The 25,816-nt window shown below is 38.1% G+C and overlaps 1 protein-coding gene across 4 annotated transcripts in view; it reads right to left on the reverse strand.

Moving 5' to 3' along the window:
- Positions 1 to 25,816, reverse strand: part of CPED1 (cadherin like and PC-esterase domain containing 1) — a 151,832-nt gene that overhangs the window by 55,600 nt on the left and 70,416 nt on the right. For 3 of the 4 annotated variants that reach the window (XM_083830878.1, XM_083830877.1, XM_083830876.1), the window contains 5 exons: positions 24,939 to 24,998; positions 21,835 to 21,902; positions 21,453 to 21,497; positions 19,423 to 19,609; positions 17,453 to 17,621 (listed from right to left, as the gene is read on the reverse strand). In XM_083830878.1, the coding sequence (XP_083687004.1) occupies positions 17,453 to 17,621; positions 19,423 to 19,609; positions 21,453 to 21,497; positions 21,835 to 21,902; positions 24,939 to 24,998 (529 nt within the window). The remainder of the gene's footprint in view (positions 1 to 17,452; positions 17,622 to 19,422; positions 19,610 to 21,452; positions 21,498 to 21,834; positions 21,903 to 24,938; positions 24,999 to 25,816) is intronic. The other variant, XM_083830879.1, reaches the window with a different exon arrangement.

Raw genomic sequence — 25,816 nt, forward strand, 5'->3', positions numbered from 1 at the left:
TAAAAAAAGGTTATTTACAAGTTCTTACTTAACAGCTGGATTGTAATGAAATTTGCTCTTAGAGCAGGGGAGTGCCAAGCCAATAGTGTCCCTATCAAAGACACCTTGCAAACTTTGGAGCATGGGAATTTGGGTTTTAAATCAGAATCTGGATCCAGAATTCATGAGTGGCTCTTTCTATAGTGTTCACGTAGAGCTCCAGCCACAGAATCTGTTTTGACTTAAAACAAAACAAAACAAAACAAAACAAACAAACAAAAAACCAACCTCCAAATCCTTCCACATCCTCCAGAGAATTCAAAGGTCATGTCCTGAGATTTTAATAAGAAGATTAAGAGGCTGGTTTCCTAGGTTCCTAGGTTCCCTAGGATCAGCCACAAATACATAATTCTTGCTGCTAAGGTTTTTTTGATTGTTTGTTTTTGTTTTTGTTTTTTTCCAACTCTATTGTGGTATTTCCAGATCCTCATAAAGACCTCAGTTTGCCCTGGTTCTCAGTGAACCATCAACCAGAGGATTTCATGTTCTCCGTTTACTCCTAGGTTAGGCTTGTTAACTCACGCAGTGCAAAGAATACAAAGGTTTGATAGAGGAAAACCTGAAGTCTTTAACTGCAAACAAAAAAGAACAGTAACAGGAGTGTTTGACTTAATGAACTTGAGTAGCTTGAAGATCTGTGCTGACAACTGGAAGCAGTCTGCTGACCACTGAACTTAGGAAAGGGAGAACAAGAAATCATATTTGCCAAAATACATAATGTGCATTGTGCAATACTTTCAGGTATTTTACTATTAAAAGTAAAAAAGGATTCAATTATCAAATAATCAGGTAAAGCCTTCATTGAATATGCTTTTTTGTCTTGAGTAATACAGCTACAGAATACTTGAAAGCATTTGATTTAGTACTGCTGGTAAAATGTTTTCAGGGAGAAACGTTAAAGGTATATGCAAGATAAGTATAGTTAGGTTGAGTATTTTGTTACTTTTGTTTGTTCGTTTATAAAAATGAAAGGGGATGTTCACAACCTGAGCTCTGGATAATTACCCAAGTATGATGCTTACAATGTAAAAGTCACTGCAGAAAAGCAATCAATCAAAGAAACAAATAAAAACCACATAAATTCAATTTTCTCTCTGACTTTTCAATACTTGTTCTGACTGCAAAGACTCTGGTCTGGTGGGAATTGAGAATATGGACACATATTGCAAGTCCACTAGAAGCACTTACTGAATTATGTCTTCTTTTTCTAACCCCATATCGTTATTTCCTTTGATAAAATCCAAGAAAAAAGAAATGTTAAACATATCTTCTCCCTCGTCTTTCTCATATTTATGCTTGACCTCCATTCCTCTTCCTGCTTTCATCAATTCTTCCTCTTTGACCTGTTTCCCCCAAAACATTTGCTGAAACTTTACTATCCTACCAGCCAATGAAGAAGATTAATGTTTAACTTTTGCCCAAACAAAACAATTAACAAATGTTCTCTATGGACAGACAGAAAAAAGGAAGGAAGGAAGGAAGGAAGGAAGGAAGGAAGGAAGGAAGGAAGGAAGGAAGGAAGGAAGGAAGGAAGGAAGGAAGGAAGGAAGGAAGGAAGGAAGGAAGAAAGAAGGAAAGACATGGAGAATATTTTCTGTTAGTTTTGATTATCTTAGCAGATTATTGTGTCCCAGCAACTTGTAAAGACATCACAAAATACCAATGTAAAACTAGTTCAAAAGAGAGCATTAAGGCCCCATAAATGTTTAAGTAACTCCTTGATATTTATCAGTGGCTCAGTGTCATCAATCAATACGCCTTGCTGAAATACTAATGTAATAATTCACATAAAATTGAAATGAACATTTGTTTATTCCTGTCTAAAGAACAAGTTCATTTTTCCTAAATATCAAAGCTTGTCATCATAAAAATAAAAAGAGTAAAAAATTAGAAGAGAAAAGCCAGTGCCATTGACAGGCACTATGAACATGTTTCTGTTTTAGGACTAAACAAGTAGTGATTGTCCTGTTTTAGCACTGGACAATTGTGAACATGGATGCAATTATACACATCCCAGACTTAATAAAATCTACTTAAGACTTTGGGCCTGCAAAGATGGAGACATATGGTACTATTCAGAACAAGTTATCCCACTGACTTTGCTGGAAATGTCCACAGAATGTGAAGTTAAGCGTGCATACTTCCTTGCAGAAAAACGCACTCAACCTTCATGTTTTCCATCTGAAACCTCATCAAGCCATGGGGATTAGAGCTCTCCCCAAATATTTTCTGGGTCTTTTTGTTGTCACCATATTGTTACTCAGTTCCTGCATTCTATTAGCATTCCCTTTTGTCTAGAATTTACTTGGCATCTCCCAGAGATTTTTGGTAACATCAGAACTAATTTCCATCACATCCACCCTCTCTCACAATAAAATTCCAAAGTGTCAAATGTCTGTCTCAAAAATAAAGCAGCAGTGACCACTAAATGAATATCTTTCAACCTTTCTGTCAAGCATTTCATCTTTTGATAATGCTGTTACAGCAAAGTAAATAATGATATTTAAGGATGCCTTTATTTTAATTAAAACAAATTATACCTTGAACATTTTTTCTCCAATCTCTCTTTTTTTTTTTTTTTTTTTTTTAAATTTTCATCTAGAACTCCATACCTATGAACAACACTGAGCTATTTTGCCAGGAAATGAATAGCACAAGGGAGACAGATATGCATTGTAGTTGTCAGTAGGGTTCTTGAGTTCTGACAACATATTTCATGGAAGGAATTCATGTAGCAGCAACACGTCAGGAAAATTTCCTTAATATATCAGGTGACATGTCAAAAACATTCAGGGTTTGGTACAGATACTGAAACACAGGTATTTACGGCCATTTGAGTTCATTAAGGTGTAAAAATGATCTTCAGCATACTAAGCACTTACATGGAACTGGCAAGTATGCAGTCTCATTCTCTTTGGGATCAGCAGCTTGGGTTGAGATGTGATACTGAGTTTCTGATGTAACAAGATGTGCATATCTAGGCAACTGACTTCCACTCCTTTTCTCTCTGGATCCTTTTCACATGACACTTCCTATAAAGTTCTTCCAGCTTTTTCTAACTTGCTTTCATTGTTAAAGAAGCCATAGTTAAATCTTTACTCTAGCTGTATACATTCCTGATACCTATTATTTTCTATTCACCCTTTTTCTGAAAAGAGGAGGGGGTGAAATGGGTAGTAAGATCACCAGATAATTTTCTGCTAATTTGCATTAGTAATTACTGTAGTTTCTCCAGTGAAACATTATAAAAAGTATTTTGCTTCTTACAAAATGTAATCAGTGGACACCAAATATCTCCATGTCTCTTGTGAGATCTTAATCTTATCTTAAAACACAAAAGGAATGTTATTAGTTGTTTTGTCAGTTTAAAGGTGTCCATTTCTTAAGGGATGGGGTGTTCTTAGTTTGACAAAGACTGAATTTCCCTGCTGAAGCACTTAATTTCTTTTGAGGAACTCACGCTAAGAGGTCTGAGTGACCCAAGCCCTATTTGTAATCCAGCCTATCAGAGGTAAGGGATGTTGCAGCTGTCTACACACATATTATAAATCAAGGCATACTGAAGGAACATACTGAAGTTACAGGCATAACCAAAACAGATATTTCTAATGAGAAATAAACCTGTTTCTTACACATGGAACAGGAATGCACTAAAGGGTGTATTACTTGAGATAGTTATAAAGTAAAAATGCCAGCCATAACACTGGCAACAGGTTAGTGAATAACACAGATTCACAGATCCTTTAAACCAAATGACTTAGAAAAGACAAACTTCACTAGGAACTCCACTACGTGAACGAAGAAGGCTCTATTCTATCATTGGATTGAGAAGAAATCTTTTCCTTCGGAGTGTTAGACATAGGGCACAGCATTCATTTACAAGCAAAGGACTTACAGAATGACAGGGTGAGACATCGGCCCACCTGCACCACATACTGCTCAAATTCTTTACTGAAGCTCAGAGGACTTCTGTGTATGGTGGCTCACTGTCATGGCTGTTTCACTTTTCATGCCATGCTCAGACACTAAGCCACTCACAACTGGTCTTTCTTAAATAAACTCCAGAAGCCTTTGATCTGTTTTCTACAAGGCTTCCCAGAAGATATTGGCATCTACTTTATTTTTCAGACAACACTGATGGAATGAGATTTATGAATAACTTCTGTCCTCCAGAGCAGTCTGGTTGTTAGCAGCTGAGCACATGCCACTCAATGGAAGAATAAAGATCAGCAATAGAAGTTTGTGACTTTCCTAAAACTTTTGGGAAAATATATTTTTCAAGGTGAGAACAACTGCTGGTGTAATCAACACATGAAGGTTAACAGTTCCAAACTGCAGATACCAATTGTGGTTGACACTAAGGCTGGATACATATAGTTTAAAAAAAAAAAAAAAAGACTACCTTTAAATTCATAAGCAACTGTAATAGTTGGAGTGCCTACCTGAAGAGAACAAGGCTGGCTTTGATTCTGAAGACTGTGACTACTCTAATGTTATTGATTTAAGTTATGTGCTTCCTGATTTATATCTATGCACTATAACCCTCAGCAAAATCAGAAACATGTATCACACATCAGTTGTTCCATGCTCTTTTACAACATGTGGCATTATGTTCTGGAAACACTGAACTCAAAAACATTTCTCATACAGGTAGCACATTTTATTTGTACATCTGACCAAAATAGGCTGAAAGTATAGAAAAGTATTAAATGGCCTGAATTCCAGATGGCTTGCTTGCTCCATAAAGTAACAGTATCTGCTGAGATGACTGTGGTGGTGTAGTTCTTTTTCCTTACCAAATATACACAGAAGGAAGTTTTCCTCTGCTTTTTTGTCATCTTTACTGCTCTCTTATTTCGTGACCTCTGAGTTAATCCTTCTATTCTTCCTATTAGCAAGTTTAAGCAGGCAAACTTCAAACAGACTAGCAATGGGTCACAAGGTTTAATGGGCATGTAGATAATCATCTAAATTACATTTCTGGAACTGATGGGCCAGACAGGCTTAGAGAGTAACTTTACCAGCTTTCACTGTTAATCAGCAAGGATTGTGTGTCTCAGTATGTATCTGCCTTTGCCTGCCTCCCTGAGGGGCTGGGTCATACTGACTGATTAGCAAAGGCAGCTGCATTGGCTTTCTTCTCCCACAAAGTGTGTTATGGAGGCCGAAATGACTTGAAAGGCAAATGTGACCACAGCTCAAACACCAAGCACTCTCTTCTCACCACTGTGGAATTGCTGGCCCTCCTTTTGCAGATTATGATACTCAGCACAACAGTTGTTGCCAATTTTCATGATCTGTTAACACTTAGGAAGGCTCATGCTGGAGGCTCTTCTTTCACATCTATTGTAGTATCACCAAGGGGAAAATTCAACAGGCTATTTTACATTTTCTGATGAATTTGAGAGCAGTGTATATAATACACTGCAGAGCAGTGTATACAATACAGTAATTGAACTGTCAATAGTGAATGCCCTGGATTTCAGCTTTGAAACGCAAACTGTAGAGGGATGGGTAAAGAGGATAACTGTTCTCTGTAGGATATGGACAGTATTACAGCTACAGAAATAACAATGGATATATACTGTAAAGCTGATTTTCTCAGTGAAGATACTCACAAAACAAAATGAATGTATCAGATCTGAGTCCCTTTTTTGTCATATCGGTAGTTGTGTTTTATACCTACCTTGATTCTAAAAGGATCAAGAGCAGTTGAGGATTGGCTTTCTGACTGGAGGAAGCTTGTCCTTCTGCTGTTAGGCTGGTCTGTCGTAGTAAACACTTCTCAGTGATTCATTTTTCTGCTTTTTAACAAGATGTTAAATAAATGCAGAGCCAGACCAATTAAACTATGATTAGCCACACCATAAGCTTTTACTGTCTTCTGTATGTGCAACATAGGTCAATACCAGAAACCTGTACAAACAGTAAAAACTGTTTTATATTTTTATAACTCTATACAGAAAAGAATCTGATTAACCAGCTAAGAAGCTGCACAACTATATATTTTGGATCTCAGCTGAGAGCATTCTACAAAAAGAAACTACTGAGGAACACAGTAAAATAATCAAGAATTTTTTATTTACCCCTTGAACTTTTAGAAAGGAAGCTGGATTCTGACTTTCTGAAAGTTTTCCGTAGATAGATAGATAGATAGATAGATAGATAGATTGATCTATGGCCCCTGTGACCTAGGTACAACTGCTTCACACTGATGTTAGACAGAGACATGAATTAGACTAAATATTTCTACGATTTTCCTATCCACAAAGCACCATTTCTCAAGCCTCTAAACAAGGGTGACTGAATTTCCCACTTTGTCTGGGACAGTCCCAGAACAAAAAGTCTGCCCCATATTTTGAAAAAATCTTCAGGTCTCAGTTTTGTTTCAAGTGCTCACTGAAGCAAGGGATTATCCCATTTCCCTACATTTGTGTGGCAGCCTGAGCAAGTTACCTACACTTGGTGCCACAGCATCTTTGACTCTCTCAGTGAAAACAGAACTGGTCAAATCTTTATGCCAGATCATGAAACCTATGACAGGATTTCAGTCATGTCACATCCTCTCTACCAACATAATACAAGGAAATAAGATCTGAATTTCAAATATGCATTGTGAGCATACAGCCTGAAGAGCCGATAGCCTTTACACAGCCCAGCAATAAATCACTTCCGTCTCCATTGTTCCATTGTACCATATGGCTGACTTGCCCAACTACCTTTCTTTCTTTTCTTTTACCAAATCAGAACTCTAATATTATTATTAAAAGACCAGATGAATTATTACAAAGACTTACAGAGTCATTGTTATGACTCATTAGTCATACTTTTCCTCATATCATCTTTGTAATAACCTATACCTGACACTACACATTACAGCTTTCTAATGGCACAATGTCACAGATAATTTCAACTAGAATCAGAAACAGATGATCAAAGCACAGCTATTATTTCTGGAGATGCAATGGCAGGCATACTATCTTCTTTGCAGACTGCTTTTTTGACTCTAGATCCTAACAATGAACTCCAGTGAAATATATTTAGTCATGTCAGATCCAAAGTACATTGAAATAAAGAGCAGTCTCTTCTGTGTTCAGAAGGCTTGGATTAAGGATATTTTTTTCTTTTCCTTTACTATTATACATATCACAAAAATGGCTACAGGAGCTGTTACTAAATACAAATGGCAGTCTGTCAGGAACATCTCAGGACTAGAATAGCAGAGATGTAATTGCATGACTGTGACTAAAAAACATGCAACTTCTGTGTGCCGTAAACCTGGTCCTAATCAGTGTTACCATGTACCCCTCAAAATATGCCTACATGGCATGAGAGAGTCTTGCAGACAGAATAAGCTCTGGTACCAGAAACCATGACACCACGTTAGCATGGAACCGACCTGGCCTGGGTGCTAAGCAGCACCAGCACTCTGTTCCCTGTTCCTGCCCCACCTCACTCACAGCCAGCTCAAGTACCTCCACAGCACTCTGCTGTCACGTCAGCAATTTCAAGAATGCCACCATTAACAAACAAAAATGTAGCTGAAGCACCTCAGAGCCTTTGTGTGTCACACGAAACTACTGAAGTTCAACCTGATAACAATAGCTTTTGTTCCAGTACAAACTGCAATGACCATTGATACAGATTTATATATTTAAAAAATGGATGTGTGTGCAGCATATAGTAATGTTATTGTGAATATTTTGTAAATACCTTCCCCATATTCCTGTACTGATTTGTCTGCCACTTACGAACTGGCATTCTGATCATGCTTGTAAAACATTGTGTGCTGTTGTACAGTGTTAGTTATCTTTAATTAACGAACTTTCTCTCCATGAATCAAGTACCTTGACAGAATACAAACACTGACACAGCCATTTACCCAAAATATAAGGTAAATACTTCAGCAAGATTTCAGAACTTTGGATGACCATTTCTTCCTCCTCACCCTACTTCTATTACTGTACTTTTAAACCTGGCATTGTACTTCCTAGAACTAGGAAAAGAGAACTACTTATCTTGTACTTTGTGGTTCTCCGATGTATGCAGCTCATACAAAGCTCATACAAAGACTTTACACTTTACCAGGGAGTAATTTCTTATGTCCTTATATTACATAGTTAGAAATGGAAACAGGCTGCCCAGAAAGGTTGTGGAGTCTCCTTCTCTGGAGATATTCAAGGCCCGTCTGGACGCCTACCTGGGCAGCCTGCTCTAAGAAACCTGCTTTGGCAGGGGGGTTGGACCCGATGATCTTTCAAGGTCCATTCCAACCCCTTCGATTCTGTGATTCTGTGATTCTGTGAAAAATTACGGCCTAGATTCTGACTCTCTAATTCAACATGGTTGATGTAGGCAATGCAAAGCCTGAAAAATAAGAGCCTGGCCCACCAGGGTAATTGAGATGGCTTAAGCAAGGTACCCCGTGAAATCAAGGAAAAACAACAGCTAGTAATGTGTAGCTGAGTCTTCAGGTGAATCCTCTGCTTCTCTGCAGAGATCTCAGGTGCCTTCACAAGGTGTGACTCGGTGCTCCCAGACACTGAGAAGGAAGGTGCCCAGAGCCAGCTGATAATCATCAGCACAGTACACAGGGTACGTCTCAAGGGTACCCAGCTCAGGCCTGCATGCTTGGAGCTTCCTCTGTCTGCTCAGGGTCTGACTTCAGCAGTGCTCTACTGTAGGCGTGGGGCAGCCAGAAGGAAAAGACCTTTCTGTGGTTAGTCAGGCTGGGTTAGGAGTCCCCCCAAGCACTCAGAGTTTAGAATGCCTTAGGTTGGGGCAATTCAAACATGCGGCTCCCTCTTTTCCATCCACGAGGGCTCTGGCCATCAGGCCACCACGTCTCCTGCCCTAGCTGCGCCACAATGTTGAAATGCATGGAGGAATCACTGTTGAGGGGCAGGATAGGAAAGAGAAATAAGCACAGAGAAGTCTGTATTACATGGAGCATTGTGAAGAAGTTACTGCTACCAGTTCTCTAGAAAAAATGTAATTGATTCCAATGGTGTTATGGGGCCCGTGTTAAAGCAAAATCATCCAAATTAAGAGCAAAACAGGAGTATAAAATAAAACAAATTCCAAATATGTGCGATGCTTGCCTGATAACTTAAAACAAAAAAAAAAACAAACTTATAACTAACAAGAATTATATAAAAACAGCTTTTCTGATCAGCATTTCCAGAAACAGTACTCTCCCAGGAGCTGAATTCCCTACCCAGCATTTACTGTTGTCTGTCTCCTTTCACATTCACCCACAATGGTTCACTGCTATTATTTAAAAAGAACTTTAAATCCTGTGGTTAAAGGCAGGGAATCAAAAAACCCTGGGTCTAGTCCAGTCTGCACTAGCATTCCTTTATGGGCTCAGATATTTCTGTATCTACAGTATCTGTTTCTATAGCACTGTGTCTGCCTCGGCATCTCCCCATCCTGCAGCGCCCTAGGGAGCAGATATTGCAAGGCATCCCTCTGGCTGCAATGTTCAATCACACACCCCACCGGCACCAGTGGGATCTTGCTCACCAGTTGCAGTCATACTGGTCATACTTTGACTCCCTGACATTTGTAGTCATGCAGTTATGAGTATCTACTCAGATGGTTCCTGGGAAGATTTTAATCTTCTGTATCTTTAAAGTATCATGCATGCCCACTGGATGACATAGATAATTGTATGAAGGGGGAGAACAGCCTGAACGCACAAGAGAATGGAATTGCACTGTCAGGTCACAGTCTTGTTTCTCCCATAATGATATATTAATGACATTCCTCTATGGCAGCATAATAGCAAAATAGCCCTTCAAGTCAGCATTCACCTAAATTAGTGCTTAGGATGGTGGGATGTTCTTAACACAGTTTTGTGTTAAACTGCAGATATACAGAAGACGGAAAAGAAGGTGAGATGTTAAATCTCCTGTTGCTGAGGTAGAAGGTGCTGCAAACAACACTGGCTGGTGTCGTTAAAATCAGTATTGATGAGGAGTGAGATCACTGCTGATTAAAGAAGCTCTTAACTACAAGACTGCTGCACAACAAAAGGGAGCATAGGAAAAATGAAGACTGAAAGCTGCCCAAACAATAGTATCTCTTAAGGAGCTAATTATAGTAGCAACCTAATACTTCTAGCTAATGATCTTAAATGTAATAAGATTGATGGTGTCATCTTGGTCATTACTGGCTCCAAATTGTTCAATCACTGAATCAGCACTCATGTGGCTTGTCTGAAAGCACTGCTGGCAAGTTGTCCCTCAGTGATCTGTGTAACACATCATTTCCTGTGTTCAATCCATCATAATCATGACAAATGTAGCTGCTGCATGGAAACATCCGCTCTCTCCATTCTCTGACTGATACCGCTGGACAAGTTTCCTGGAGGGTATCTGGTATTAATCTTCTGTCACATGTTAAACAGGAAACTTAGCTACATAGAGAAGAAAAAGAGCAACTAATATAAAAATAAGAATGTAAGCAAAATGCGTTAAACTGGAAGATTTTATGCTTTTCTCCAGGCAGCTGGGCCTAAGCTGGACTTAGCCTCCAAGTATGGGCTCTGTAATGTGGCATCCCCAAAATGCTGGAGACTATGATGATGGTCCTAGTCAGGCACAGACTATTACAGGACAAAGCTGTAAAGCAAATTGTCATTCCATGTTTAGAGAAAGAGATACCTAAGTAGAAGCACAGCCATACTGATTCTTTGCTGGTTCTTCTCACCTTATGCCCTAGTTCTGCCCATTTGTTCAGAGCCCAGCAGACATCTGACAGTGAAAACTGATTGAAAGAACCCATGATTAGCAGATGGTGGTGCAGACTACGTATGAAGTAACTATGTAGGTGAAGGAAGTGAGCATTTGATTTCCGGAAAACAAACCAACAGTATTACATTCATTTCCCCAAAGAGACAGATCTATGCCTTGTTGAGCTTTCCAGACCTTCCTTTAAAGCAGAAGATATTGCCCACTGACCACGATACCAGCCTGACATCAACACCTCTGATCCTGAAATCCAAAACAAGTTCAGCACAGAACAGCATAAATGTAGAGGAGATCCTTCATAATGGTTAACTCTTCCTCTGACTCATCTACAAAGCGATGTTTTAAATCATCACAAAAGTCTTTCTTATAATTAAGAAAATGTGACAAGCTTTCCCTAATGGTATAGATGTTGACAGAGCCAGAATATGCTGACAAAAAAAAAAAAAACATTTTGTTCTGATACACACAGAAATTAACTCTCAACTTGAAAATAAGCTCAGTGTATATATTATTCACACCCCCACCCTTTATATCCTCATAAAAACAATTTTTAGGAGCTGCAAGTTGTGTTAGATTTAGATGCTTCTAAAGCTTCACCTTCTACTTAGAGCAAAGGGTGATTATACATCCTTTATCTTTACATACTTTAAAATGCTTCAAATAGTTTTTAAGCTTTACTGAGCTGTTGTCTGACTATGAATATTTAGGAAAATAACTTACTATTTCAGCAGCTTTTATGCAAGTGAATTCACTCACTAATATTGCCCAGCATACATAATGGAACAAAATTTAGCCATATGTTTCTGTCAGGACAGATACGCCATCCATATAATTTGAAATCGCTCCCCTGAAATTAATTGAACCACACTGTTATACAGCAGCTGAAGATATAAGCCCTCACCTTTCCTTTTATGCTATTCTCTTTGTATTAGTTCTTTAATAATTTTGTGGGTTTTGACTCCAATTTAACAACGCATTGTTTGCTACATATTTGCTCCTCTGGGTTATAGGAGCACTGCTTTGTGTTTCCTAGTGAATGGCTTCAGGCACACACACACAAAGTATTTATGCTTTATTTAATAGATTAATAGCAATGCAAATGTATTTCTAGTCTATTGTGTGTTTTCACCAGCAAATCACATCTGCAATGTCTGGACATGAAGCTCCTGTTTATTTAAAGTCATCTCTCTGGTTTTCTCTGTACAGCTATAACTTCTCACTCACAGGAGCTTTCAACTCAGTGTTGATGTGAATTTCTTTCACATCACACGAACAAAGCAGAAGCTGACTTCAGCAGCACTCACTGCCACTCTTCTCAATCCAACTGCTCATTCCTGCACCTATCTCTTCCATTGTGCTAGTGCAGAAAGACTGGGAACCTTATCCTAGAAAATAGCCCATTAAAAATGAAAAAAAAAAAAAGAAAAAAAAAAGGTCTCCCATCTGGTTCGTGCATAGCTGCAGGCAAAGAGAGGGATGCTTAAGTTGGCATTGCTCCTGGAAAAGATGACTGTCATACCGTGCTCTCACCGGTATTTCTGATGAAAATTTAAAGTAGAGGCTTGAGTATTTCAGTTCTAAGAATGCGTGGGTTTTTTGCTTGTCCCAGCCAATCCCTCCGTGAAATCACAGGTACCATTCTGGATTCCATGACAGCTAAAATCTCTAGATTAACGGTTATGTTAATAAAATTTTTAATAGGAAATTACTATTTAATCAGAAGACATTCTTTTGAAGAAAGCATATGATTTTCTCTATATTTTTTACCACAATCAGAAAGCTTTAGAAAAAGCAGCAAAAGGAAATATGTGGACTCAAACTTTTTTTTTAAAGTTTGGGGTATTTTTGTTGTTTCTGAAAAAAATAAATCAAAAATACTGGAAAAAAATCTTCGCTAGCTTCTAGATCTGAGAAGACTAAAGAATGCAAGGCATGATGGCACCTATAATGGGCATTGTTTTATTCTTTGAAGGGGAAGTAAACTACCTTTGCAAATAAGGTACAATCTGTTTGTTGATATGATTAGGTTGTATACTCAGTTCCAGAGATGCACTTCCTGTGTGTCTTCAAGCAAGATGAACCCAGAACTTCCAAGAAGGTTGGCTGCTGCAAAACCTAAAAGTCTGCACAAGGCATCCACATGAACTAAGGACAGAAGATACATGTGGTTTGTAATGATGGTCACACTGAATGTAATGCAGCCGAGAGGAAATACAGAAGAGAATAAATGTGTTTCAAGCCTGTCCTAAAACAAAGTTCTTTGTTTCTCTCCCAAGCTTTTTTTCTTTTACGGACATTATTTAATAGCTACAAGGTTCTTTGAAATCTTTGTATAAAAGCAGTAAATGAAGAGTTCATGTTTCTATAATTGACACAATTTTTACATATACTATCTGGTATGAAAAGCATTTTAACTCTAACAGTGTAGTCAAAAATTAAGTAATCCCCCCCAGGAGATCTCTAACTTGAGATGAAAAAACTTTCAGCTCAATCTGAAAACATTCCCACACCTTACATAAAAGAAATCAATATCTTATTGCTGGCATCTTGTTGCCACCTCTATTACAGCAATTTGGTACACAGTCAACAATCCTACATCTGCATCTTGTATCAGCTCTGTTGGATTTCTTACGCTCTCTGTACTCTAGGAAGGGAATATAATGAAAGTTTTTATGAGCATATAAGAGTTAATAGTACTTAGGAATAAGGTGTTTTCCTATAAAAATCAGGAAAGCTTTTAAAGCTATTCTCCTGTATCTTCTTTCTCTCAGACCTGAGAAAGCTGTAGAAGAGGCTGAGCATCCATAAAACACACTTTCTACTGGACTGACTCTGGAAGGTACTTTTTCAAGTTTTATGCAAATAAAACTTGATGATACACGCTATAGCTAGAAAAAAATAATATTAACCATCCATTGCTCATAGTGGAAAGGCAAAACCCAATTAGTGACTGTATTACTAAAACACACACAGACACACAAATAACACGTGGCAGCAAGACACTGCAAGTACAAGTGGTTACAGTGTCAAACAAGGTTCCCCACGCACATTACATGTTATTATCCATGACGCCAGCTATGCAAAGAGTAACAATAAAAGACGTAGCATTCACACATTTCAAGTGAGGCATAGTTGAATCCATTTTCATTTTAAAGATAAGAGGCACTGCAAGAAAGAAAAAAAAAATAGTCTGTCCTTTATGACAGTGTGTCAGTAGCTCTGGGATCTTTTACTTGAGGGTAATATTGATAACCCTGCCTTAAGAGCTCCCTGTTTTCCCTGCTTGCTTTGTATTCTGCCTATCTTGGTGTCGCAGCTTCGCAGGAGATAATGAAATGGACACTTGCTTTGAATACTATCAACAATTCCACAAAATTAAGGTAAAGCACCAACCAATAAGCTTTCTATCTGCAGCCCAAGCAATACTGTCAGAATGCAGAACACACAGCAAAAGGGAACCAAAACCACTGAAGGTGCTATGGTGATGCCACAGTTTATCCCCCACTAATTTGGTTTTAATGAGGATATTATAGCTACTATCAAAAAGGAGAAAGGACAGGTTTTTTTTCCTTTTAGAGGCTGCAAGGCTTCGAACAGCACACTTCTTAACTCAATAGCTTTGAAATTAATCCAGGATTATTCAACTGCATGAGAATCATTAGAAGACTGGAAACATCCCGCGCTCTGTCTTTTTATTGTAGCCTTCCTTATAGTATCAGCTTGCAGTGAAACCTGAATATCCTAATGGGATTAAACATAAAAGAAAGTCAGGAAAAAGAGTCTCTGGATTAGAATTTTAACTGAAGCCTTCTGTGAGAAAGACCACACCACTGTCAGTGACCTTTCTCTCTCGATGCGCGATCCCAGTTGTGCCTAGTCAAGTGTCCAAAGGAGACTCCATCAGTTCACGCTGTATTTATCCTTTTGCTCCTAAAACAGGTGTCTTGTTACTAAGAGAACAAGCACTCATGCCATTGATAAGGGTGTATTAACCCACCCTGCAACAGCACATAATGTTCTCTGGTATGAAAAGCAGAATGTAATGATGCTATTTAAGACATGAGCTTTCTATTGATAAAACGACCACTCTAAGTAAAAGGCAGTAAATTCTGTCCTAGCAAATAGGAAAAAGGAAAAAAGTCAGCTTCTGAGTGTTTTAGAATGCCATTTCTATCTTCAGCTCCAGCCTTCGTTTGTTTTTGAAATGCATTCTCTGATAAGTTTGCCTTTAATATATCTAAAAAAGTGTTTTTTCTTTTTTTTTTTTTAGAATCTTATACTGTATCTTCAGAGCCCTCATTAGATACCACAAGAATGCTTTTCATCTCATTTTTACTCTAAACTCCTGAAGTCCTCCCTAGCTCTGAACAATTATATTTAATTAGAGAGCAGTTACTCATAGATAAGCAGAAAACCAACCTCAATCAAAAGAAACTTCTAAAACACTTTTCATTTTTATCACTCTAGATCTCTTTACCTTGACAGTACTTCAAAGATTCATACTCAGTCTCATAAATACTATCATAAAACATTAACAACAGTGTAAACTCCAGTGTGGGAGGATGTGTGAGAGCTTGAATTCCTATTCCTACATCCAGATACATGCTCCAAATTGGGTGACAAGAGGGGCTTTCCTCACATCTTCCCAGGTAGTGTGTCTTCCTACTAACGCAATACCAGCTCAATTTACTGCTACTCTCCTGGAAGCTAGCCAATATTATACCTATTTACAAGAAAGGCACGAGAACTAGGAAACTATGAACCTGTTAGTCTAACCTTAGTACCTGGTAAAGTTATGGAGAATATATTCTGGGTGCTGTTGAAAGGCGTTTAAAGAACAAAGCTGTTATCAGGCATAGTCAACATGGGTTCACAAAGGGAAAGTCCTGTCTTAGTAATTTGATCTCCTTCTACGATAAAATCATCAGCTTGGGAGGGTAAAGGGAAGGCGGTGGATGTAATCTTTCTGGATTTTAGTAAAGACTTTGATACCATCCCTCACAGTATCATTCTGGACAAATTGTCCAACTGTGAGATGAACAGGTATATGTTACAGTGGATGATGATCTGGCTGAATGGCAGAGCTTAAAGGGTGGTAGTGAATGGGGCATGGGGCTGCATCTGGCTGGCAGCCGGCCACTAGTGGCGTTGCCCAGGACCCCGTTCAAGGGCCAGTCCTATTCAACATTTTGATCAATGGTCTGGATGCAGGAGATGAATGCATTCTCAGCAAGTTCACTGATGATCCTAAACTGGGAGCTGCTGTTGACTCTGTCAAGGGACTAGAGACCTTGCAGAGGGACCAGATACATTGGAGCATTGGACAATCAGTAATGGCATGAAATTCAACAAGGGTGGATGCTGGGTTCTGCACCTGGGATGGAGCAATGCTGGACACAGGTACAGACTGGGAGACAAGTGTGTGAAGAGCAGTCCTGCAGAAAGGAATCTGGGGGTGCTGGTTGACAGCGGGCTCAACATGAGCCAGCAGTGTGCCCTGACAGCCAAGAGGGCAAATCACATCTTTGGGTGCATTAAACACAGAATAGCCAGCCAGTCAAGTGAGGTGATTCTCCCTCTATGTTCAGTGTTGGTGCAGCCTCACCTTGAATACTGCATGCAGTTCTGGACTTCACAATATGAAAAGGATAATAAGATACTTGAATGCATTCAGAGGAGGGCAACAAATCTGGTAAAAGGGTGGGAAAGCATGTCCTATGAGGGGAGGCTGAAGACACTTGGGTTGTCTAGTCTGAAGAAAAAAGAGGCTGAGGGGTGACCTCATTGCTCTCTGTAACTTCTTCAGGAGGGGAATTCGAGAGGGAGGTGCTGATCTCTTCTCCCTTATAACCAATGACAGGATGCATGGGAATGGTACAAAAATGAGCCAAGGAATATTCAGACTGGGTAGTAAGAATAAATTCTTTACTGTGAGGGTAGTCAAACACTGGAAGAGGCTTCCTAGTGATGTGATTGATGCCCCATGCCTGTCACTGTTCAAGATCCATTTGGATAATGTCCTTATTAAATGGTTTAACTTTTGGTTAGCCCTGAAGTGTTCAGGCAGCTGGACTCAATGAGCTTTGTAGATCCCTTCCAACTGAACTATTTTAACGCTAATTCTATTATTTTTTTTTCATTCTAATTCACACCCAAGGTGTAAGGCTAATTGTGTACATGTTAACAGAAATCTTAGATATTACATGCTTTGATTATTGTTTTAATACCGTAGCAACTAGATTACTAGATCTAGTGCTGTGTGAAGAAAAAGCAAATGGTCTTTGACCTTTTGAGCTAGTATGTTAAGTGTAAGAGAAGAGTCTACAAAAGGGTAGAGTGCTAGACTCACCATAATCAGGTATTCAGATCAGCAGTCAGTAGGCTGTGATTGTTGTGTATATTTTACCTGACAGTTCTGATTTGCAGATTGAGAAAATTATTTTCAACACCCAATTTGCTATCAAACTTAACATGAAGTTACTTTTTACAGCCCAAAAGTTGTGTAAATTTTGTATTTCATACAATTATAGCATTTAGAACTCAGATTCTAATCTCACAAAACTGACACTACACTAGCTTAGGCCCTTGTACCCTAATTTACACAGAAAGCAGATAAATTCACTATTAATTTGTGTAATAAAAGAAAAGAGAGACAATACCTGCACAAAACCACATATCATATAGTCATCAAACAAAGGCAGACTGGGGCGGTCCTCCCGATAAATTGTGATTTTATAGCTGCTCACAACCTGAGGGTTGGGTAGCGAATCATCTGTTACAAGAACTATGACTTTGTTCAATCCAAGGCCAAGTGGGTAGTTAGCAACACTGCAAGGCAAAACAGGAAAGTGGAATTAACACAAAAAAAAAAAAGAAAAAAAAAGATTTACACTGTGTTGCATATGGCTGCTAAACTTCACTAGCTCGTTGAGGCTTCTATTTCTAACAGTTTATTTCTCTGACAAAATACATATGGTTTTACACTAAAAATAAAAATAAAACAGTGTAAATTAAGTTTTGCAAAAAGAATTTTAAATTCTTCAAGATAAAATATTGAGAGACACTTAGTGAAAACAGCTGCAGTAGCAGTGGAAACAATTCTGACATGAAATCTGCGAATGAAGGCACTAAAGACAATAATTCCTGGCAGGTTCAAGTCTGTGGTAAAGTCAGCAGGGAGACGAGCAAGACTAGAAGTGTCAGCTAGACATAGAAATTGTTCACTAGCCAAGCATGATGGATGGAGTCTCAGACAAACTGCTCAGCGTGACATAAAAGAACAAAGCTTGACTGTGCTCTTCTTCCCTTTGCAGTGAAACAAGAAATGCTGAAAGACACAGAACCTGCACATCCAGAGCTTTTCATGTTCAGTGAAAAGGACATAAGGCTATTCTGTTTTCCTTTTATAAGGAAGAGCTCACTTTTTTTTTTTTTTCAGATTTTTATTATATTGCCATGTCTCTATTAGCTGCAACAGGTGTTAACATTAAAATGCTAAACAACTGCATAACGTTTTATGGGATCTTCTTTTTCAATCATAAATAAAGACTGATTTTTTATTGAAAATACAGGAAGCATATTAGGCATAAGGTCAACAACAATTGTACAGACCAGCACTGGATGACTGATTATTAGTAGACATTCTTAGTTAAAGCATCTGCTTCACAGTCAAAGTTGCACAGGCACTTTATGCCACGAAGCAAAGCTAGCTTAGTAACTGTTTCGGGTATTTTCTCTCAAGTGAGTCACTGTCCCTGCTCTCCCTTTTAAATGTCCCCTAGTCAACATGGAAATCTTTTACTAATGGCTAAGTACATAGGCCAGTCCTCTGGTTTTAAGCCACCTGGCCCAGATAAACAAACACTTCTTGCCCCCCACCATCCAAAAGCAGGGTGGTTTGGCCCAAAATGCCTACTGGGAACAGCCTCCAGCACACGCTGCTGCTTTTGAGATGAATGTCTGGGAAAGCCAAAACTGTGCCAAGGACCACAGTAGCAATTCTGCTGATCATGGGTCAGTGCTCAAACCAGATGTTTACTGATGACTTTGCTCTCAGCCATATCCTGCAGCTTTATACTGCTCTAAAAGGCTGGATAAGCTGAGACTCATCCTGATGATGACTCCTTACTAAGTGATTCTGCTGAATATGGTTCAGGCTGAATGAATACACTTATTTTCTCTTTTGGTCCCACCTCACCTAAGCAGACTGTAGATCCATGTAAGCAGACTGCTGGCAGAGTGAGCAACCCCAGCAGGGCAGTAGCGTAGACAGTGCAAAATCGAGACCTGGATATGAAAACTCATATTCATTGCTGTCCTACTGTGTGCAGTGTAAGGATGTTGTGTTCCCACCACACCTGGACTGTGACTAGAGAAGCTGGGGAGACATTTGTAACTGTGCACTGCATAAAGCTAGGGCTAATTATGGTTTGACAACATATTGGCATTGCCTTCAGGACATTGACAAATAGATAAAAACGTCTGAGTGTTGAAATCCTTTTGACTTTCCTGTAATTAACATCAAAGTATTTTGTGCTTTTCGAAGCACAAAACAATTCTGTAATATTCTGAAATACTTCCAATGTTCACAACACTTTTACCTTTTACGTGCATATTTTGTTGTTCATACCTTGGCCCTTTCTTCTCATCAAGGTGTACTTGGCACTGACAGTTAGAAGGTTCTGCTCCAATTTTCACTGTCACCATGTCAAATGGGACTTCTGCGTAGTATTCCTTGATCTTTGGGTTAAACTGAGGGTTCAAATCCAGCTGTGGACTGGTGAAGATATGCCTGATATGAGATAGGGTATCTTTATCTGTTCCAAGAAGGCATCAAACAAACAAACAAACAAACAAAAACAACCTGTGAAATGTATGAACATTTATAAGTAACATGCAACTTCTGGCAGATTAATAACATGCACAGTGATAAGATTTTTACTACCTGGTCACTCTGAGACTGATAATTCTGCTACAAGGTCTTAATGGAGGGTGTATTGGCACTTGAGAGAAATTTTCTGACCCTGGAGGGATTTTAATCATTCAGTGCCCAGTGACTAGTTAAAGCCACAAAACTGAAGTCTGAGTAAGCCTTTTAGAATGCAAGGATTAGCTCTGGGAGATCCCATCTCCAGTTGGTTAACTGGAACTCAAAGAAAGTTAGGCCAAAATTCATAACCTACTTAGGTACCAGCCTGTGTACAGGGTTTATGTACATGTGTAATTGCCAATAAAAATCAAAACACGTTAGACGTATTATTACTGTTCATAAGAACAAGTCACATGGAGATATCTAGACCCATGGGGTCATTTATAGTACAGCTAGAAGCATGATTTATTAAAATTCCTAAATCAAAAAACTCCGACTACTTCCTTGTGTATGAAATCTCCACAATCAGATCCTATTTGCTCAAACATATCCTTTATTTTGTAGTGTCTGCCAAATGACTTCTGAGAATAATTATTTGCTGGCAACTCACTTATGACAAATATTTTAATCCAACCTATTGAAATAAGATTTACAGAACAATTACACATTCAAAATTTGTTTTCCATATATATTCTCTAGCATGTGTTTAAAACTGAGTATTTCAGAACCTACTCCAGCTGGGAGACTGTCTTTATAATATCTGAACAAATCTGGTGGCTTAAAACATTTTTTAAAATGCCCATAACATAAAGGATGCATTTCTGCATGAGCCTTTTCTACCTTAGTATCAGTCTAGGGAAACTAAACAGGGCAAGTTCTATTCTGTCTTGTGTAGATTAAAATGTAGAATCAGTTATTTCAGTGAAAGAACAGCATTTGGACTAGATTTGCAGGGGAATAAAGGTTCACAAGTTGATATAAATTATTAAATAAGTACTGAATATATGTCAGCATAAACAGCTCCCCAGATACTGTATGCATTACCTAGAGGACTGTCTCACTAATAGCTTAGAACTGAGGAGGAATTTTCAAAATAAAATTAATTGTGATATCTTCAAAATAAAATGACAAGCAATCAGAACGGTGATGTGACTCAGCCAGCCCAAGAGCATTTCTGGCCTCTGGCTGATGCAGAAGTTCCCGGAAGCATGGTAAAATCAGTAACGGAGAGGAAATGAGGCTGATTGGGTAGAAAAGCCTTTCCTCTGCAGAGCAATTGTTTCATATTTATAAAATGACTGCTGAGATAATGTGTCAATGAGGAAGGCACTAGAAAGCACTGCTCCCACTAAAGACAGCAGCACTACAAGCATGTACCTAGGAAAATTCTTCTTCTCTTAAGCAGGTCTTTAAAACTGAAGAGTGGCCTGATATAAGGTTGATTCAATTTCATGCAAGTTTAAAGGCTATTCCACAAAAACAGATGTATGCTAAAGTTCTTGGAAATAAGAGGCAAAAGCCTACTGAAGCACATCAAAGAATCAATGAGTGCTAGAATATGCACATTAATAAGCATGCACAGAAATGTTAACTTTGTGCTTGAGGCTTATTTAATATAACAGCCTAATCATCGAGTCATTATAAACACTATTTTAAAATGTTCCTTTATTATGTAACAGCCCACAGGTACACCATTCACTGAAAGGTTATATAGTAAAAAAAAAAGCAAGAAATGTATTCAAGTAATCTCTCTGTTTCCTTCCTAGTGGACTAGAAAGCTCTTGACTTACCATAACTACATTTTCTTTCTTTATTCTTACTGGAATAAAACAATGCTGAAAGATAAACAGAAACAATTAACAATTTTATGCTCTAAATTTATGCCTGGATCACAATTCTATAGGAAAAGGAGCTCTTATTTTGTTAATTATAGAAAATACAGTATACTTTTATTCTTTTCAGTGTCAGATTTTGCTTTAGGCTCATGAATATTGCTTATCAACTCAGCAGAACACTTCAGAACTTAAGGAAGAAATTGCTCTTTTGTGTGTAGGAAGCCAAGATCTTCCAGCTGGAATGCAAATTTGTGTAATCTAAATTATATATATTGTCAGAAGTAGCACAAATAGGAAAGACACGCAGTATATAAAAGATCTTACTCTGATCTCTTACCTTCATGATTCTTCCTCAGATTAAAAGGAACATTTTGCTTAGGTCTTGCATTTTCTTGAGAAGAATTCCTGTCAATTCAATAGCAGACATATTTCTACATGAATGGAAGGGAGAAAATCCATGGAAAATTTTTCAAAAATTTCTATATGGCAACCCATGGCACAAGGTATTTTAATATTCTCCATGGAAAGATTTATTTTCTGGATTCATGTTCCCAGCATTAGCAATGTTACCTGAATGAATGTGATAGAAAACACACATTCTACAATAAATTATAGTATATAACATGAAAAAAATAAAAACAGAAATAAATTAAAAAAAAAAAGTTGAATTGCTGGGAAAAGCAAAAGTGGATATTGCCAAGAATAAAATAACCCGTGCCATCTTTCTTAACTGTTTTATGCTGCTTTTTGTATATTCTTGAGGTTAAAGTTAGAATTTGTTCAAAAATAATTAAATAAAAATGAAGGCCTGTGTCATGGTGAATATCTATATTGAGGTTAGCATGACTTTATATAAAGGAATATCTATGTGTTTTGCTTTGTTTGCTTATTCAACCAAACACATGACCAACATCCAGATTATATGTATAATTCGTAGTGCAAAAAAAAAAAGCAAACAAACACAAGCCATTTGCAGCTATTCATTAACATGTTAGTGGCTCCTAGTTTGCTAACTCTGCATTTTTTTTCCCTTTCATATAGCATTTTGGGAGCATACAAGACAAAAGGCAGCAGGCTTCTCTCCAATCCATACACCGGATAGACTCTGGCTGATAAGGCCTTTACAGAGATCTAGTATCATTTCTTAAAGGTTTCAGATGCTTTCCTTCCAGTGTTTCCTGTAAAATTATTTGTAAAGCAGTTTCTTCCCAGATACTGTCCATTCAGTTTTTATTTTGAAAGACGTGAGGTCACTGTCTGTGACAGGCAAAGGAGGTGGCTGAGTTTCTATGCAAGCAGACATCATTGATGTTTCAGTAAGAGCTGCTGAAAGCAATAGTAAAATCCATCATGGTAAAAGGTAAACTGTCAAATGCTAAAACAGAGATTTCTGCATTACCACACTGAGATAAGGGAAAAAAACAGCGTCTCCTGGCAGATGTTTGTGTCTGTATGTGCATGAACACGTAGTTTTGACATCTTGCACTGTCTAGACACCACCCTTTTTCATGCGCATTCATGACCTCCTTCAAAGGAAGCACTTAACAAACTATTAGAGTTTGTTTTCTGAGTTATAAGTCATTTATATCTCTCTTTCTGTTTGCCAAGGAGTTAATGGCTAACACCTCTCAAATACGATTTTTTTCCTCTCCACTGTTACTTTTTGTATTGCATTTTTTCCAAATCCTATTGTAAAGTGAAAACAAGATGTCTTAACTCTAGGAAAATGTAAGGCTTTGGTTTGGCCAGAGCACACCACAGGAGCATGGCAGCCATCACCACTGCAAGGCCCCAGCTCCTAAAGGAACTGAGCGACCTGTATGTGTCAATTCTGTAAAAAGATTGTGATTATCATCAGGCAATATTAAGAGACATATAATAACTCTATAGAATTACAGAAAGATATCAAAATGTAATATTTAGAAACAGTATTACAGAAAGATACTCAGATTACTGTATTTTCTGCTGAAGACTTAGCTTTTTAACTGTTTCCATTCTCCAAGCTCCTCCCAATCAGCAGGACTGAGGAACAGTGCAGTTATGAAGATCTTCCTCAGACAGTGAGGTTGAAGTCCTGCGCTCTTTTTATTTTTATTTTTTTCTCACTCTCTTGTATGACCTATTATCTTGTATCAAGCACAGATGAGTGCATTGTCTCTGCACTTTGTAATTAGATCTAATGAAACTAATGACTGTACATTAGGTAACCAGGGCGGGGGGGAGAAATATGCTTGTGTACCTCACAAACTACTAACAGTAAACCTGAGAGTCCTTTAGGACTCCGATTCAACAAATGAGATACCTAAAGGACAGACAGCAATAACAGTAATGGAGCTCGGATGGTCTAATCAATCAGAAATAAGCAACAAAAGATGTGTAGAGATAATATCTTCCACAAGATTAAAACTGAAAAGGGGAAACAAACAAACAAAGAACTGGGCACTTTGGGGGCTTCTGATAGATGTGTTAGTTGTGGGAGGTACAATTTTTAATGAGTCACAAAATCAATATTGTGACCACGTTCTCAATATTCAGTTATGTTATGAGTTTTTTTGTTTGTTTTTTTAATGTAACTTTTGTAGGTCTCTTAAAAATGAGGAGCCACTGGAGCTCATTTTGTGAGAGATGATCACTAGGAGATTTTCTGTTTTATTAACTGTTATTGTAAGCTCTCTGTGTTTTACAGTGCTTGTTTGGCTTCTGCCACAGAGTTTCCATGAGGGTATTTGCTTCACTGAAGGAAGCACCTCATACTGATTTTCAGAAGAAGAATACAAAAATGCAAACTGAAGAGTGGAACTGGTTTCCTGGCATTTATTTCCAACTCTCTCTCTCTCTCTCTCTCTCTCTCTCTCTCTCTCTCTCTCTTTCCTTCCCTCTTACTCTCATTCCTCCCACTGCAGCTCAATCAACTTATCCCAGATTTCTTTTCTGTCATCTTCTTCTGCCACATAGTTCAAACCATGTTTGTTTCTCAAACTTTCCAGGTGATGAGCATGACCAAGTTAAACACCAAGAAATTATTTTCAACCTAAGTTCAGCTTGAGGGCTGGCGTTTCTGTTTTGACCTAATGAAGGACTTGCGTACAGGATTTTGTAAATGCATTTGAAACTTTATTCACCTCATTAGGCTCTTGTCTTATGCAAAACAGAAGGGTTAGTTTTTCTCACAAACCTGATTCTCCCATGTTACTCTGCTGTCTGACAGCCAAATATACTTGCCACAGTACCTTATAGTCCCTGTTCTAAAAGACAGTGATCATGTATGTCTTAGTCATGTCATGATTGTAGCTGCACAGAATCAAAAAAAAAAAAAAGTAAAAAAATGCACAAACATAGAAGGAAATTGATTTCAATGTACATATTAGGTGGTACCCCTTGATGACTTTCAAGGAACTTTGTCGTATATTATAATAATACATCTGAAACTGTAATTCTCACCTAAGCTGTAACCAGTTCATTATAGTTTGAGATGAGTTTCTAGAACTCTTCTTGCTTCTCCTGTGGAAGGAATTCAAAGAGTACACTAATGTCACTGAAGGTTTCAATACTATCAGCATAGATGAAATCGGTTAAGAAAGGCAGACAAAGAAATCTGTTTAAATCCTGTCTCTATTCTATGGATTCATGATCAGCGAATTGCTTAACTGTACAAGACCTACGTCAAAAGCCATTATTTTTCCCATAATTGTCCATGTTGTCTGTTTGGACGGTCAGCTATGTGAATCACTGGATTTTGTAAATGGAAATACTAATTTTGCATAGTCAGAGAAACAAGAACAGTTAAATACACCAATCAAACAAACTGCCTTTAAGTGAAGAAAATCAGAAAAAAATGTTCTGATATACAAACTCATCAAAGATGGGAATCTCAAAGATTAATCAAAACTCAAAGAGAATGCATACCTGAGTAATTTGGAGAGTAAACTTTACTCATATCTTTCTTCCTTGCAATTATATATAAGTACATGCATATCTGACACATGCATCAGGATCACATGCGTGTAGCTATAGGAGTGGGAGATTATGATTAGCAATTATGTATTTTTTATACAGTGAATGAGCAGAACAGTGTTATTAGCTTAGCCATTGCAGAACAGTGCAAAGAAGCAGATTGGCCTATGCCCTGGAGAAAGGTCATGCTACTTATACTTATTTATATACATACAGTAACGTTTAGCTTGAAGGAAAAAGCGGTCAAAGGGCTTGCTCAAAGTGAGTGAGTGGCACAGCTTAGATTAGAACAGAAAGCTGCTAAAGGTTGGTATGCTTTGATATGCAAACCTAAATATTTTGGCAAAAGGGCAAGGGCTTATACA

Source organism: Anser anser (assembly GCF_964211835.1).
Source record: "Anser anser genome assembly, chromosome: 1".
Taxonomy (NCBI): Eukaryota; Metazoa; Chordata; class Aves; order Anseriformes; family Anatidae; genus Anser; species Anser anser.